This window comes from Jaculus jaculus, chromosome 9, assembly GCF_020740685.1.
Source record: "Jaculus jaculus isolate mJacJac1 chromosome 9, mJacJac1.mat.Y.cur, whole genome shotgun sequence".
NCBI classification, from domain to species: Eukaryota; Metazoa; Chordata; class Mammalia; order Rodentia; family Dipodidae; genus Jaculus; species Jaculus jaculus.
The window spans coordinates 5828832-5845918 of NC_059110.1; the positions used below are offsets into that span (position 1 = coordinate 5828832).

General features: G+C 41.1%; 1 protein-coding gene across 4 annotated transcripts in view; it reads left to right on the plus strand.

Annotated features, from left to right (window-relative positions):
• Prkn (parkin RBR E3 ubiquitin protein ligase) overlaps nucleotides 1–17087 on the plus strand; it is a 1150905-nt gene that overhangs the window by 344764 nt on the left and 789054 nt on the right. For all 4 annotated transcript variants that reach the window (XM_045158191.1, XM_045158190.1, XM_045158192.1 and 1 more), the window contains exon 3: nucleotides 4023–4260. In XM_045158191.1, coding sequence (XP_045014126.1) covers nucleotides 4023–4260 — 238 coding nt within the window. The remainder of the gene's footprint in view (nucleotides 1–4022; nucleotides 4261–17087) is intronic.

The following is a 17087-nucleotide window of genomic DNA, read 5'->3' on the forward strand; positions in this document are numbered from 1 at the left end:
AACCATGCATTAAAGAATTCCCTTGTGTGGCTGCCTAACTAACAACCATTTTATCTTTCTTTAGTATGGGAAATATGTTATTAACAACTTTGACAGACTTATGAAAACATCTGTTTGGAGTTATTTGCAGAAAAAAGCAACCAGAAATAATTATGCTGAATTTTTTCAGCAGAAAAGAAAGAGAAATTTTAAGTTGTTAGAGAAAGTGTTTCTTTAAAACTACCGAAGAAAGAACTCAGTGGCAAAATAATTTTAAAAGTAACATCTGATAACTTCATGGATTATTAAATTAGTAAACCTTTTGTCTAGTAGCTATTGACTTATCATACTGCTTTTCTAGGAAAAGATATGTAAAATTAAGAGCATCAATAAAAATAAGAGATTGTCCGCATTTAAAATGTGAAATATATAGAACAGGAGTGTGGTAGTGAATGTGACAACAACCTTCCACTGCAGTACTCTGAGGCATTCTGTAGGAGGGTCTTACAGATGTGGAGGGAACCACGACGAGTTGTACTGAAGAGGCTGATATTCGCCTGAACTATTTCATGGAAAGTGGCCTTAGGAGACCCACAATGACTCTCACTGGATGACTCGGTTTGCCAAAACTGCTGAGACTTTCTACCCAAGAAGGTCATCCTCACCAGAGACCAGCAGGGTGGAGAGCCCAGCCTGGGATGTCTGGGAGCGCCTTGGGCTGACAGACAGAAAATAGAAGGACTAGAGAGATGGCTTAGCAGTAAAGGTCCTCACCTGTGAAACCCAAGGACCCAAGTTCAATTCCTCGGAACCCATGTAAGCCAGGTGCACATGGTGGCACATGCATCAAGTTCATTTACAGTGGCTAACTCTCATGCCTATTCTCTCCATCTGCCTCTCTTTCTCTCTCTCTCTCAAATAAAATATTTTTTTAATTTTTTTTTAAAAGAGAGAGAATGGAAGCTACAGCCCTGATTCTTTCATTTCCTCGTCACAAGTTGGTCACAACTTGGGTAATTATTACAGCCTCTGGAGTGGCTGTAATGACAGCTGTGTTCTTACTGGATCAACAAGCTGCTCAGGAAACGAGAGTGTGGAGCACGAAGACCCTGACCGCTGCTTGTTGTCTGGGGCATGAGAGAAACAGAACACAGGCACTGATAGGTGCTGCCTTTCCAGACACTGGGGTGGGGCTGCGAAAAGCCTATACACCACTTTTGCAGCCTGGGCTGTCCTTTTCACTTCGCTGCTTTCAGTGAGTTCCCTGAAACTGCTGCTGGCACTCTCGTGATCTTTTGTTTCATGGTAAGCCACGTTGAGCTAAATTCTCACTGGCTTGCACCTGGTTGGCCCTGGTTAGGGGCATCTTCTCTAGATTTTCACATTCAGTTTTCTTCTTTTATACAAACCACTTATTTCCCTGCCTTTCTTTGTAGTGTTAAAGAAAAACACATTTTTCTCCATTAGGGAACATTTTGGGTTTAAAATTTCTTGTCAGGAAATATTATAGTCATTTGGGAAACAAAGATAAAAAGGATTGTTTTTGCATCAAGGAGCTCAAAACTGCATCAAATCTCTGTATTTTCTTCCTACTGAAAAGCTCTACCTCTGAAAATGGAGGGTGTTTTGTATATTGTGAGAACCTCATGTTATTTGAGATTTGGAGTGGGTGGCTACACAGATGAACTTGGTCCAAGTGATGGTCCATGGGATGTGTTATTAGTGTGGCTTTGAGCTGTGCTGGCTTAATATGCAAGTGCACCATCTGGCCAAGGGACCTCTTCTGAGACCAACGAGGTTTTTTTGTGAGAAAGTCAAAGAATTAAGCAATTAAAGATCTCAGAACCATGGACAGAGATACAGACCTATGTTCTATAAATACCACTGTAATGACTGAAATCTGTTTGGGGTCTTCCTAGTCTCTCTCTGCAGTGTTACTTTGAGCATTGAGAAATTCTGGACTTGAGAGGCGAGGGTATTTTATCTGTTGGATTGCTGCCATATGTCCCATTAAAATATGCTCTAGTTCCTTCTGTGCTCCATGGAATCTGGACATACTGGGATTTTGTTGTTGTTGTTGTTGTTTTACATCAATTTTAGACACAGAAAGCTGAAGTTTTTATCAGAATTTTCACATGATAGTTTCTGTCCAGTCTATCTTGTATAATTCCAATAGGATCATATGAGTAGACCTGAAGAGAATGCTGAGACTGTATTGATGTACAAGATAAGGATGTAATATCTTTAGTTTTCAAAATTCACACATGCTGAAAGCAACACTACCAACTCTGCATTAAGTTTTTATTGTTGATCAGGGCCTGTACTCTAAATTTTTCTTCATCTTCTGATCTGTCTTCGAAGTTGATAATATTATTGTTACTGATTTAAGGATGAAAAATAACCCCCTCCCAACACACAAATCCACACAGATGCTAATTCAGATAGTCTGAGTCTGCTAGAACTCTTCTGCATTGTCCTTCCCACGTTGTTCCCAGGCATGCATTCATCCTTTCTCCCTTCACTCATGTTGTTTCAGTCCATGGATATATTTTCCTCATCTGACAAGTTCAAAATGTTCTGTGAGGCATTCTGATATATGCACAAGGCAAGTATGACCCAGTTGCTGTTCTCAACATTTTCTAAATTAAATCAGAAGGTAAGACACACACACACACACACACACACACACACACACACACACACTACAAAGCATCACATGCTACCCAAGCTGTACCGGACATATACTTGGGCCACTTGTACCTGAAGATAGCTACAAATGTGGCCAAACACAAAGTCATAAACTTACTTACAATATTATGAGATATGTTTGCAGTTTCTTAGTAACAGTATTGCATGGTTCTCTTGGGTGAACTTTGTAGATGACATAATGTGGCAATATCAAATGATTGGTCACTGAAGCTGTGTGCAGCTCATTTCCAACTAGGGCTTGATTTAGGACAACCTAGGTTTTATCCTAGGAAATATCTAATTCAATTTTTATTCTTTTAGATTTTAAGAGATCCTATCCATATGCATGAGGATATGGGAACAAAACATTTTCATAATGTTGACTGATTTTAATTTCAAGCTTGACAGAAGGGTGAATGAACCTGCCACTCACTTATTCTTTGGTTCAGCAGGGTGAGTGTGCTTTCTACTGGCACAGCGTGGGTGCAGTGTGTCAGGAGCACAGGCATTTTCTTTCTATAGAGAAATGCTGTAGTCAATAATAACTTTCTATACTTTTGTAAGACAGAAATGACTAACAGTGTTTAAATTGGGTATCTATGTGAACACACAACTGCAGAGGTTAGTTGGTCTTAAATGAGTATTATGTATGCTGTGCTTATGAATGCACCTTGCTATACATTTCCTACTCAATTTCATAATCTTTTGAGTGTTACTATAATTTTCTGTTGCCCTGTTCACTTATCCTCAAATGTGCACTTCTAGACCCCTGTTCTCTATTACCTGTCTAACATGTGAAGATTATGTAAATTTTGTGGCCAACTTGAAGAGTGTACAACTATGTCAACCAATTTTACTCCTTACTTGTTGTCCTTTGAATGTAAATGTTTATCTCCCACAGCCTTGGGAACTTTTGATTAAGATTATGCTTGCTATGTAAGTTTCCAGCAGGCAGAGTCCTGCTAGGGAATAGGTATGTTATTCTGGTCACATATTAAGTCTAGACATACTAGGTATATGGAGAAAGCAGGGTTGAGCTCTAGATGTCCCTGTCAGGTGGTGTTGGCTTTTCTTTCTCTGCTGTGGATGCACACTAGAGTGATGGAACTAAGCCTGGAGTCTGTAAGCCTGAAGTAAACCCTGTCCTCTCTTCAGTTGCTTCTGGTTGGATGTTTATTCAAGAGTTGAGAGGGTAACTAAAACACTACTTGCCTTTCTATATCTCAGTGCATGCAGGAACTGAATGAAAAGGATTCTACCCTACTTTTCACACTCTAGGTCTGAGGACAAATTGAACTCTACTTGGCACTCAATGCTTGCCATTTTCTTGTTTGTTTCTGTCTTGCCCCAAATAGAGCTGTGACCTGGAGCAGCAGAGCATCGTACATATTGTGCAGAGACCATGGAGAAAAGGTCAGGAAGGTCAGGAGACAAATGCATCTGGAGAGCACAAACCCCGGAACACACTGGGCAGCTCTGCACGGGAGCCAAAGAGCTTGACCCGCGTGGACCTCAGCAGCTGTGTCCTGCCAACCGACTCCATAGGGCTGGCAGTCATCCTGGACCAGGAAAGCAGGAATGAGTCAACAGCAGGTAACTTCAGTTACTGTTGAAGTTCGCTAAAAAATTTTGTTTGTTTAGTGATGTCTCCACAGAAGGTGGCCTTACTATGTACACACTGGCTCATGATGTGTTTCAGATTGGTGTCTCTAAGTTACTACAGGAGACATCCTGAGAAAGAACATCTTTGTATATAAACTATAATGGGGCTAGAGAGATGGCTTGGTGGTTAAAGCACTTTCCTGTGAAGCCTAATGACCCAGGTTCCTAGAAACCACACAAGCCAGATTCTCAAGGTGACACACAAGGTTGTGTAAGATGGTGCACGCATCTGGAGTTTGATTGCGGTGGCTAGAGGCCCTGGCATGCCAGTTCTCTCTCTCTCTCACACTCTGTCTTGCTGTCTCTCAGGCACTCTCTATCATAAATAAAATTAAAATTAAATGGAAGGGGAATACATGTAATAAAAGTAAAATGAAACAGGTTTTGAAGGGATGACATTGGTAAAGTGCTTGCCTGCAAGTATGAGGACCTAAGTTCAGTCCTTACAACTCTCATAACTTCTGGAGTGATGTGCATGCTTGCTTACAACTGTAAGCAAGAGCTGGGAGGGGAAGACAAGCGGATCCTGGAGCTCTCTGGCTGAGACCGTCCTAATCGGTGAGCTCCTGTTCAATGACAGACTGTCATAAAGAGAGGCAGATGGCATACCTGAGGATGAAACCTGAGGTTTGCCTTTGGCTTCCACAGGCACACACACATGCACACATATGCACTTGCATAAACACATGTGCTTTCACACACATGAACACACATACACACACATTCATATACAAAACAAAAATAGAAGCAGGCTTCATATATGTATGATGAATATAAGGGATGGTGGAGGTGTCAGGACCATGATAACAGTATGTAATATATCTCTTTTTCAAGGAGATAGGGTGATGGGAACATGTAATAAGTTGTGTTAGGATTTAAGTATGATTGAGGTGTCACTTTTTTAATATTTCTCATTTTCTTAGATGTATTTTGTTTGAATGTATGCCTAATGGTGCCAAAAATCCTTTAAAAAGTCAAAAGTATTTTAAAGTATTTTCAGGCTCTCAGACCTCCTCTCACAATGCAGAGGTATAAAGCGTGGTATGAATGGCACCTCCCTATTCTGTGCTGCAAATATTCTAGTGCTTTCCTTGGCAAGCATGCTGTCTCAGCATATTTATTCTATAAGGGTCATACACACAATACAGGTAACTGATGAAGAAAGAAAATATATTTCTCACAACTGTACAGACTGGAAGTCCATGGTCTAGGCTCTGGCAATCTGGGGGTCTATAAGACTGATATCTGTTGCTGTGAAGGGACCATCTTTGTACATTCCAGAGAGGGAGAAGGCTGTGACCTCACATGGCAGAGGCATTGAAGTACAAAAGGAACAAATGTTGTGTCTCCTATTTCTTAAAGAGCCAGTTAAAAATAGTCCTTATGCTAAAGGGACACATTTTTAAGTCACGAACTCTACTAGGACATTCTCATTTGGCATGCAATAATAATGAATTTCAAGATCATTTTTATAAGACATTAATCCCACTAATGGGGGACTGAATGTCCCCCATTTAATATTACCACATTGGCAATTAAGTTTCATGATGGACTTTGGAGGGGCCATAGACATTTAAACCATAGCAGATGGTCATCTTTTTGATATTTCAACGATATTAACGTATTTTCTCTTCTCCAATGATAGTAGAACAAGGGTAATTTTGGATGCATGTACAGAAAATACCAAATAACTGACTCTACAGGACAGAAGTTCCTTTTCTCTCTCACATAACAGATTGGACCATAGGAAGGTCTGGGATAACATGATGTTCTAAGTATCAAGGGTCCTAGGACCAGAAAGATGGAAATCTAAAATAACAGGGGTCAGATTAGACACGGCTCAGAAGTTCAGAGAACTTCCTGTTCAAGTATGAGGACCTGAGGAGACCTGATACCACTCCAGCTACCTCCCCAGAACTCAAATACACAGCTGGGTGTGAACACACACATCTGTAACCCCATAAGGAAGTCCCATAATGAAGCAGTGACTGAGAATTGCCATGGTAGGAGGCAAGCTCCAGGATCAGTAAGAAATTCCTCATCAAGTAAGAACTGGCAGAAAAACATTGGAGCAGGATAGCCAACCTTCTGCCCTGGCCACCACAGTTGAGGGAACCCTACCACAGATAAGCACACAGGGTACTGCATGGAAACATATATTTGCATACAACACACACATACACAGACTATGTTACATGTACACATGCAAAAATATAACAGGAAGAAAATATGTTTTTAAACAAGCACTGGGGCTGGGGAGATAGCTCAGTGATTAGAGTACTTGCCAGCAAAGCCTAATGACCCAGGTTCAATTCTCAACTACTACATAAAACCAGACACACAAAGTGGCACATGCATCTGGAGTTTGTTTGCAAAGGCTAAAGGCCTAGTGTACCCATTCTCTCTCTCTTTCTCTTCTTCCTCTTCCTCTTCTCATCCTCCTTCTCCTTGTTCTCCTCTCTCTCTGCTTGCAAATAAGTAAATAAAATAAAAATAAAATATTTTTTAAATAAAAAAGTATTCTTGTTATGTCCCCTCCATTTGAAAGCTCTGCTGTTGAAGTTTTTACTCCAGGAAATAATGAGTTGGAAGCCAAGATGTAGAAATGGAATGCAAGGGATAATGCTCAAAAAATAAACAGAAAAATGAGAATCAATCCAAAGGAGTATTGATTGAAATTATAATGTGGATTAGTTTCATGGTTAAATAAACAAGGTAAAACCAAAATAGTAGATAAAATATAACTTAGGAGAAAAGCTATTAGAGGAAATTAACATGAACTATGTTCATTTCTGACCAATGATCAGAAAAATGAACAGTAATCCATATATATCCCATTGAATCCTCCCCTGATGAGCCAGAATTTAACAGCCTGTCCACATGAGGCATTGTTTCAGATATGGGTGCCTGTGTGCTTTTATACACAATGCTGTGAATATCAGTCTGTTCAATCCACTACAGAGAACAGTTCTACAACCTCACAGTAATTTGTGAAATCAAGAGATTCTTACTTTGCGACACCTATATGCATAATAGCAGCAAATTTTGAGGTTAGGAAAACTAGGAACAGCACAGCTGTCTTAATAACTGCATGTATAAACAATTAATGTTTTCTTCTTATAATAGGTTATAATAATCCTATGACAGTTTTATAGTAAAAATAAATGATCTGGATATACACCTTAACACTGTGAAAGTTTGTTAAGATATAATGATGTAACTTTCCAATATAAAGCCCCAAACAATTGTATATATTGTTCACGGATATGACCATATATTTGTGTTGTCCAAATTGTATAGGGTTGAGAATTATTTATGACATGAAATATGAATAAAATTGCACATTTTAGTGCTTTGTGATATTTATTTATTGACCAAGTCACTTAATATATTATTTGATCTATAATTAATTCTATAATGTGGTAATTCTAAAGAGACTTTATTCAAATTCTAGAGCAAAATTAAGTCTCCCTATTTCTTAGCTCAGCATTAGTAACAAAGTAATAGTCTTGCATACATATTAATATACTTTAATCAGCTTCCCAGTCTTTCTTACTCTTTCCATCAATATTTTTTTTCTGAAAAAAAGTTTTATTTTATTGTAAAATTTACCTTAGTGTTCTTCAGAGTTTTATTATATGAGTTATAGAATTAATCTATAGATAAAGTCACATCAAGGAACTTTGTCAATAATTAAGTTTCTTGAAGTACCAAAAGTGCATCTGTGGTCTTTCATAGCCAGCATATCCCAGACTGTATTTCTCTGATACTCCAAGTAAACTAGATTCTTTGGGGAGCCACCGTCTCTATTCTTATTGTAGGTTGACAGTCCTTACCATCTAGGATGTATTGTACTAAGGCTGACAAGGGGATGCCAAACAACTGGAAAAAGCCACTTAAGCCTTCCTTAAGGTGGGGGCTCTCAGCTCAGGGTACAGGGTCCAGCCCCGGATGGCTTTCAGCCAAGGCTGAGAAACTGCATTTCTGATGAATTCCCTGGTAATGCTAATATTGTGGCTGAAGGAACCATGCTTAGTAGTTATGTCCTATAAATAAATAAATAGTATTGTTTAAAATATGGTTAATACAACATATTATGTTGAAAACTTTTTGATATTTTTTTTTTGTTTTTTAAATTTATTTATTTGAGAAAGGGAGGGAGAGAGGGAGAATGGATGCACCAGGACCTCTAGCCACTGCACATGCCACCTTGTGCATCTAGTTTATGTGGGAACTGGGGAATCATACCTAAGTCCTTAGGCTTCATAAGCAAGTGCCTTAACTACTAATCCATCTCTCCAATTCTATTTTAAAAACTTTTGAATGTGAATATTGAGTGAACTTCTGTGCTTAGAGTACCTGTATATGATTTAAGTTTATATTTGCCTTTTGTGAATGATGGGCCATCCATCACCTCCTGGCTACTATTGGGCCTAGAATAGAAGAAGATCCACTGGCATTTGCTGTACAGCTAATTAGACACTTAAACCCTCAATAATGGGATCACCACAGTTTCAGTCACTGGGAGACAACAGGAGATAGAAACAGACTAACTATCTCATCAAATGGGGCTTCCTGTACATGGGGGGAGAAGTTAATAGGCAAAGATGCCAGCAAGTGGTGCATCTGTCCTGTGGGGACCCACCTTACAGAGTCAGGGAAAGACCTTGTCAGAGGGGTGCTCTTTCAAGCCAGGCACGCAGGTCTTCGGACGAGGTACGCTTTGAGGCAGCACTGACAAGGAACCTCCCTTTGGGCATCTCAGGTGAGGGAACACACGAGAGCACATACACCTGAGGCTGGGTTCCATTCAGAGAGCATGTGGGTGACAGGGACAGGTGACAGGGTGGCCTCAGTCCTGGTAGTAGATTTTACCCTGGTGAGAAGGCTCTTGGAGCAGTGGAGGAATGTGATCTCATTAAGGAATGTGGCCTGGCTACACTGAGTGACAGCGGCAGGACAGATTTTCAAATAAAAACGCTGCAGTGCCCATACCATCTGGAATTTGCGGGAATGAAACCTGGCCACACCTCTGAGCGTGCTGTGCGCTTGGCAGTACGCCAGGCCCTGCTTCCATGGGCTGCCCCGCCAAAGCCATCACAGTCTCCCAGGAAGACTACACCTGCATGCCCACTGCCGGTGAAGAACTAGCATGAGGCTATTTGAGGAACTCCACAGCTCATGTTCAAACGTCCTCTGAAGAAATGGGGGAGTTTCTCTACATGTTTCCATTGTAAAGTAGAATAACCTTAGACTGGACCACTGCAAAAGTTCATGTTTATTGTTGATTTCAGCCAAGTAGTCCAACTTAAGAATTCAACCTTATATCATGGCATTACTATCCTTTCATTAATTTTTGGTTTTAAAAATTAAAACATCTGTTAATTTTACCTAATGTTTTCAAGTCTTACTGCCACAACATGCGGGGCTGGAGATATGGCTTAGTGGTTAGGCACTTGCCTGCAAAGCCTAAGGACCCCGGTTCGAGGCTCAATTCCCCAGGACCCACCTAAGCCAGATGTGCAAGGTGGAGCATGCATTTAGAGTTCCTTTGCAGTGGCTGGAGCCCCTGGCATGCCCATTCTCTCTCTCTTGCTCCTTGCCTCTTTCTCTCTCTGTCTGTTGCTCTCACATAAATAAATAAATAAATAAATAAATAAATAAATAAATAATCCACGTCATTTGAATTAGGGTCTCTTGTTCCCTGTTTGTGAGCTTCTGAAAAATTCTCCTGTCTCTGCCTCCCTTCTCACAGCCTATACACACTGAGATGACAGAAGTCTGCCACTTTTTCCTGCTTTTATGTGGGGTTTAGGGATCTGAACTTAGAACTCAAGAATTGTGTGACGAGTGCCTTACCCGCTGAGCAATCTCTGAAGCCCTGTAGTGACTATTTTGATGAAACATTGCTGCTAGGATAAATATTGAACTAGAACTTGTAAGGTAAAATGGGAAGAGCCATAAAATGACAAATGCAAAAGAAATTAAAATCAGTGAAAATGTGCTAAAGACTTATCCTCTGGATCCACACCATGGATGTACATACCTCTTGGCTAGAGAATGTGCTCTTACCCACAATCCTTTGCCAGTCGTGGGATGCAGTACCAGAGGGAACTGATTCTGGGATTGTAAGTTAGTAACACCTGCCAAACACAAATCAGTCATGGAGGCCTGCTAATGAAGTGAAGTGATAAGCTTCAGACTTAATTCTCCTTGTATCCCAAATCAGATCTCAAGTATCTAAAAAATGTGTGTTTTACGTGCTAATGACTTTAAGCCAGAGGGTGTGAATTTCTTGGTGCTTTTGGATAGCTTTAAGGAGAGCCTCTTGTGTAAACCTTCTTTGAAATGACAAGATGTTGGCAGTCATACTAGAGCAAATTAGAGTTTATATCACACCAGATTATTAGGACTACATTACGACTCTGCCAGGAATTTAATTTTTCTTCCAACACAGACATTCCTACTATAGAATCAGGAGTGAATGCGATCCTGGTGAGTACTGAGAGTGTGACCAGCCTAGCATCTTGTGGGTGAGGAGTGCGGGATGAGAGAGTGCTGTGACCGCTTCTAAGAGGCCTGCACACTGTTCTAGAAGCAGAGCTAGCTGCTCCTTCCTCTTCCCAGACTTTCCACAGACCATCATGTAATTTACTTGTAACATTTCTGTTTACCTTTCGGAAGGCTCACTCATCAAACACAAGTAGGTCAAATTCATTTTGTACCTCCTTCGGTGGCACATGGGTGGCAACAGCTATTTTGTCAAGCTGTCACAAGTTTTATTCAACATGGAAAATATGCCCCTACAACTCTTCAACTCTTATTTTTCACATTTGGCAGGACAACAATGGTGAATAATTGCATATGGACAGCAAGCTACAGTGCTGCCTTGGGGTGCACAATGTGAAAACCTAGTCATAATCCCAAGGAAGTCACACTAGGGTGGAGGGAGTGTTAGAAGGGACCACTCACTATAAGTGTCAAATAACTGAAATAGTAGTTTTCCCAATTTCCTTTCTTCTTATTTCTTTTTTTTTTTGTTTTTGTTTTCTTCTACTTCTTCTTTCTCCCTTTCTCCTCTTTCTCTTCTTCCTTTTCCTTCTCCTCCTCTTCTTCTCTCTCCCTGTTTCTCTCCCTTGTTTGTCAGAAAGGATCTTTTGTAAATACTTTTTATGAGAGAGAGATAGAGAGAAAGAAAAGTGGTGTGCCAGGGCTTCCAGCCATGGGCATTGAACTCCAGGCACACGCACCTCCTTCTGCACATGTGCAACCTTGGGGGAATGTGTCACATTATGTGTCTGGCTCACTTGGGACCTGGAGAGTCAAACATGAGTCATCAGGCTTTGCAGGCAAGTGCCTCAAACTCTAAGCCATCTCTCCAGTCCTCAGAAATGATCATGCTATGTAGACCAGGCTGGCCTTAAGTTTGCAATCTTTGGGTCTCACCTTCCAACAGCTGAAATTATAGGTATATGTCACATTTGTTCTCTTATATTTTTACTCATTACTCAGAAGCTGACAGGAGAATAGTGGTCAGCAGTGGTGGAGGAGGACGGGGATGGGGAGTGGAGAATGGGTCAATGGGGACAATGTTGTACTTGAGAGGAGGAATAAGTTCTGGCATCCTCTGATACAGAATGGTGAATATAGTTAAGAGTACTTTGTAGATCTCAGAATAGAAGGGAAGATTTTTATTGCCCTGACTGACATTGATGAGATAATACCACTTTGATGTGATAGATATGGCAGTTGCCCTCAACTGATCACTGAACAATATATATGTGAATCAAAACATCACAATGTTATCTCAGAACATGTACACATGTTACATGCTAATCCAGATCAAGAGAGTGCAGCCAAGGTGCAGAGGAAGAAGAGGCTGAGATGGGCATCTGAGGCAGGCTTACTTTATGTTCTGTTCTGGGAATTGAAGCCAGGGCCTTGCAGAGCTAGGCTCATGCTCTGCTCCGCAGCCCCTCTGAGGAAAGCTCTGAAAGACCGAGGCACAAACCCCGGATGAGGCACTGCTGGGTATTGTGACTTCCAGAGACTCATGTATCAGAAAGGTGACCTTCCTTCCGGGTGTGGGGGTGGGCTACTCAGAATGCCAGGCTTAATGACCACTTCCAACCTCCATCCATACCTTATAGTCCACCCATCCTTTCATCCTTGTATGGCTGCCCACCAAATGTGGCCGAGGGAGAGGTGGGCTGTCAGGGGAATCTGTGAGGGCCACCCGTGGACAACTGACAGAATGTACAGAGGAAAAGTGTGTGAACAAGTGTGAGCTCCCAGCCAAGACCAAGGAGGAAAAACCAGGCAAGTACCGTCCACACAGCTTTTGTGTCTGCCTGTGTGGGGACATGCGGCTCTTACAGAGTTTGGTAGTCTTCCAACATAAGCAGAGACAATGACAAAGTGAGGGAGGATGGTAAGGACAAGCAGTGGCCGGTGAAGTGAAGGGTGCTGCTTTCATGGGAGCTGGACAGCAGGCTTTGGTTTTTCTGAAGCCACCTCAGAAAAATTATAGCGTAATTACAAAGGAGAAGTCATGTTGTCCTCTGGGTCATCTGAGACTCCAGCTGATTGTGTGCTCAGTTAAAGAAAAGACTCTGCAACTGGTGTGGCCCTCCTCCTCGCCAGCAGGCCTTAATGACCCAGGAAGTAAATCATTTGCATTTCTTTGCTCTATGAACCCTGAAGTCTTTCAGAGGACAATACACATAAGCCAGGATGTTTTCATTTGCATAAACAGAGTGGGAGCCAGGTCAGGTTACTTACAGCAGGTGAATTCGTCCTGGGGCTCATTTTAGTGTCCTCATTAATGCCTTGTCTACTCAAGCACAAGCAGACTGTTGGGTCCCTTTTCCTTAATATGGTTAGAAGTGCAATTTTAAAAAGTATAAGCTGAGAGGTAGAAATTAACTGCCTATAATAAACTATTCAAAAATGTCCTAGCTTTGTTTTGAATAAAGGCTGGTGGGAATTTTGTAAAACTTACTTAAGGTATTATTTTGTGTGACCTGTACCTTTCCAAAATTTCACACATAGTTAATGAATTTGTATTCCACTTATGTAAAGAAAGCATAAATTAACAAAATTTCCATTTTATAAAAAGAGATTAACTTCTGGTGTCAAAAAACAAAATATCAGGCTCTCCTCTTCTCCTTCTTCTTCTTCCTCCTCCTCTTCTCCTCCTCCTCCTCTTCCTCCTCCACCTTCTGTTTATAGCAAGCCCAACAGACTGGCCTTTTTTTATGTTTTTATGAAAGAGAGGAGAATTGGTGCACCAGGGCCTTCAGCCATTGTAGTCACACTCCAGACACGTGCACCACCTTGTGTGCATATGTGACCTTGCACACTTGCATTACTTTGTGTATCTGGCTTATGTGGGACCTGGAAAATTGAACATGGGTTCTTAGGCTTTGCAGGCAAGCACCTTAACCACTAAGCAATCTCTCTATCCCACACTTTTTGTAATTTCATAAAATCAGTCTCATGCCACTGCACTTTCTGTGTTTTAAACTATAATTAATTTTCCAAATGATTCTTCTGAAGCACTTTAAGATCTTAAAATTATTCTTCAATCCCCAAAGACTAAATTAAATTGACTACCTTTGGTATTACGGACATATTATTATACTCTGATTCTGTTGAAAGTGATGCTCTGTGTTCTCTGTGCATTAATTAAACTAGAATATTCTACCCATTGATGGAGTTATGAGTTTTAAAAAGGGAATCAAACAGTCCAGCATTTACTCAAGTGGATTCATTGGAAATCCCTGAGCCAGGGAATCCTTCTAATATGCTGTCTGTCATAGGACCTGGTACATGATAGCACCTAACACAGAACTTACTGCTACTGGGAACACACCAGGAAGGGGTGTCGGGGTTTGGTGTGTGTGCGTGTGTATGTGTGTGTGTGTGTGTGTGTTGCAGCATCCCATACACTTGCCTATAGCAGGTGACACTCAACTGTGGAATCAGGAGCAGAGCTTCAGGTGTCCTGCTCCATCATTCACTCTTCCTCCATGTCTGGTTTTGAGCCAGATTCTCCTTACTGATTCCAGAGCTTGTAGTGCTCCGTTGGCTCTTGGGTCTTTATTCCCATGAGAGGCTGTGTTTACATGAGTGCATGGCCCAGGTGTTTACATGGGGTATGGAGATTTGAACTCTGGTGGATTCAGACTCCCTGAAGTCCTCATGTTTGCCATCTTTTGAGTTCATAGTGTTTGTTTCTAACAACAGAAGCTAAACCTGCCATCCTGTGAGCTATATCCTGTCTCTTCTACTTCCCACCATGAGACCTGGGACAATGACTTCCGTGCTGTTGCTAGCATGCTCTGTGCACCAACAGTAGCATTTAGGAGTTGGTTAGAATTATACTTACTGGCCCCATCCCAGACCCATTGAATCAAACTCAGTGATCAGGTGAATGGTGCTCAAGAAAGTCTCCAAAGCACCAATTTTCATTACAGACCAGACCCCAGTTTCCTTCTTGTGATTGATATGGACTCAAGTACTTACTTCATAGGATTAATGCTGGACACTTCTTGATAAGGGCTTCGTACCTGGATCAGCATATCCTAAATTTTTGGTAGTGACTACTCTCTGTTAACTTTATTCTCCACGCTACCCACAGAAGTCCCTACGCTGTGCTGTGGCTCTGAAATATAGTCCAGCATATATATCCGGGGCTGCTGCTTTCATTCACACCTGCTCCCCATCACAGGAGTGATGCCTCTGATCCACACTAAATTTCCTACTCTCACTACTACCCCACATTATCTTTGTTTGGAGGCCTGCATGCCATTGTAATTGTGTGTGTGTGTGCGCGCGCGCGCGTGCGCGATGTACTTAATTTTAAAGTTCGGTTACCTTCACCACATACATAGGACCAAGTAGGCACTCAGGATAAGGCTTGAAATTACAAGCATACAGCCCATGGCCTCTTTTCAGGACTTTTACATTTCCACTGCCTTCCAGCTCTGAATCGTGTATGGTGTCCTTATTTTCTAAGGTTTCGCTAAGCATTCACCTCTTGTTGAGTCTTCTACCAGAAGACTGAATAGATTAGATTGCCTTTGCATTTTCCTGATCTGTGTTTGGATAGTGGAGTTATTCAGCAGAAAGAAAGCACCAAGATGGCATTAAATGACAGCACACATTTTTTTTTTTCTCTATGAAGACTTGCTCAAAGGACCTGTTGGCAATGAGTGTGTACCCATTCCATGTTTGAAAGGGAGAAATTCTCTGTGGGTTTTCCATGGATCTGGCCTTTATTAAATTAGGCCTCCCCATAGGTGATGACAAGAGTAGTTACAGAAACAGATTACTATTCAGCTTTATAACATGGACAGAGCTCATGCTGTCAGTAAGCAGAAAGATGGTGCACATATAAGTAGATTGTATCAGCCCAACACCTATTTTGAGATCAGGTCACTGTTTAGTGCATTAGTCAGCCTTCTCATCACTGGGACAACATTCCTGAGAGAAACTTAAGAAAGATGTCTTTTGGCTCATAGCTTCAGAGAGTTCACTCTTATTCCTTGGCTCCCTTGCTGTGTTTCCATAATGATGCCCAACATCACGGGGGCATGAAGCAGACACTACATGCCTCGTGGTGCATGTAGCAGTAGGAGTACATAGGAGACGCTACATGTGTCATGCTATTCAGGAAGCAGAGGAAAGAGAGAAATTGGCAGGAGACACGATACTATTTTCAGTCACATCCCCATCGATATGGTGTTCTTTCTGCATCCAGATCCCACCTCCATGTTTCCATCACCTCCCAATCGTTATCAAATGATGGTCAATGGATTAATCCATTCATGAAGTCAGACCCCCAAGATCCAATCAAATCCCAAAAATCCATAAGCTGGCACCAAAACCCCCAATATAAGAGCTTGTGTGGGACATCTCAGATTAAAGTCAAAGGCTACATAAAACAATATTTAAAAGTAGATATAACATATTAGTATTTTAAACTGATACTTCCTTTTATGGATGTCTGCATGGTCCTATTACATGTATAACATATTATTACTTTTATTATTTTATGTGTATACTATGAGTGTGTGTGTGTGTGTGTGTATAGAGAGGGCTAGGGCATGTTTGTATAAGTCAGAGGATAACCTCAAATATCAGTGTCCTCACTTTCCTTAATACGATTTTGTTGTATCTGGTGAAGTGAGATTTATTCCCAAACATGACTTATCAGGTATGTCCTTTGTTACAAAATTGTTTTTTCTTTTCAGCATATTCTGCAAAGATGAATGCCAATTGTTATTTAAACTATGCATGGAAAGTAAAGAGATTAAGTAAAAGATGTATTTCTCAGTTCTAAAGGACAATGAAAATCAGACACTAGTTTATAATTGCTTTGGTTTATGGAATAGTCTACTATATTGAAGGTGATTTTCAGTAAAGAAGAAAAAAAAAGCGACACTAATGATGTTCAAAGGAAGTGACGGGAGTGATTTTCCCACCAGCTTATTCGTTCTTCTGTGGTTACTGTTCGGTCTCTGTGTCACTTTCCTGAAGGACATTTCTTTCCTGACTCAGCTAGGTCTTGCGGATCCACATTGGCAGCACTGGCACACCATGGGAATTGCTAGCTGCTGCAAGTGCTGAGGCAACAGCCAAGAATGTGTTCTCTGAAGTGTCAGTGGTTCCGTTGGTGGCCCTGTTCTATCGGACAGAATGCCAGCAGGCTTTCATACAAGCACCACACAAAAGGAGAAGCCAGCCCAATGGTA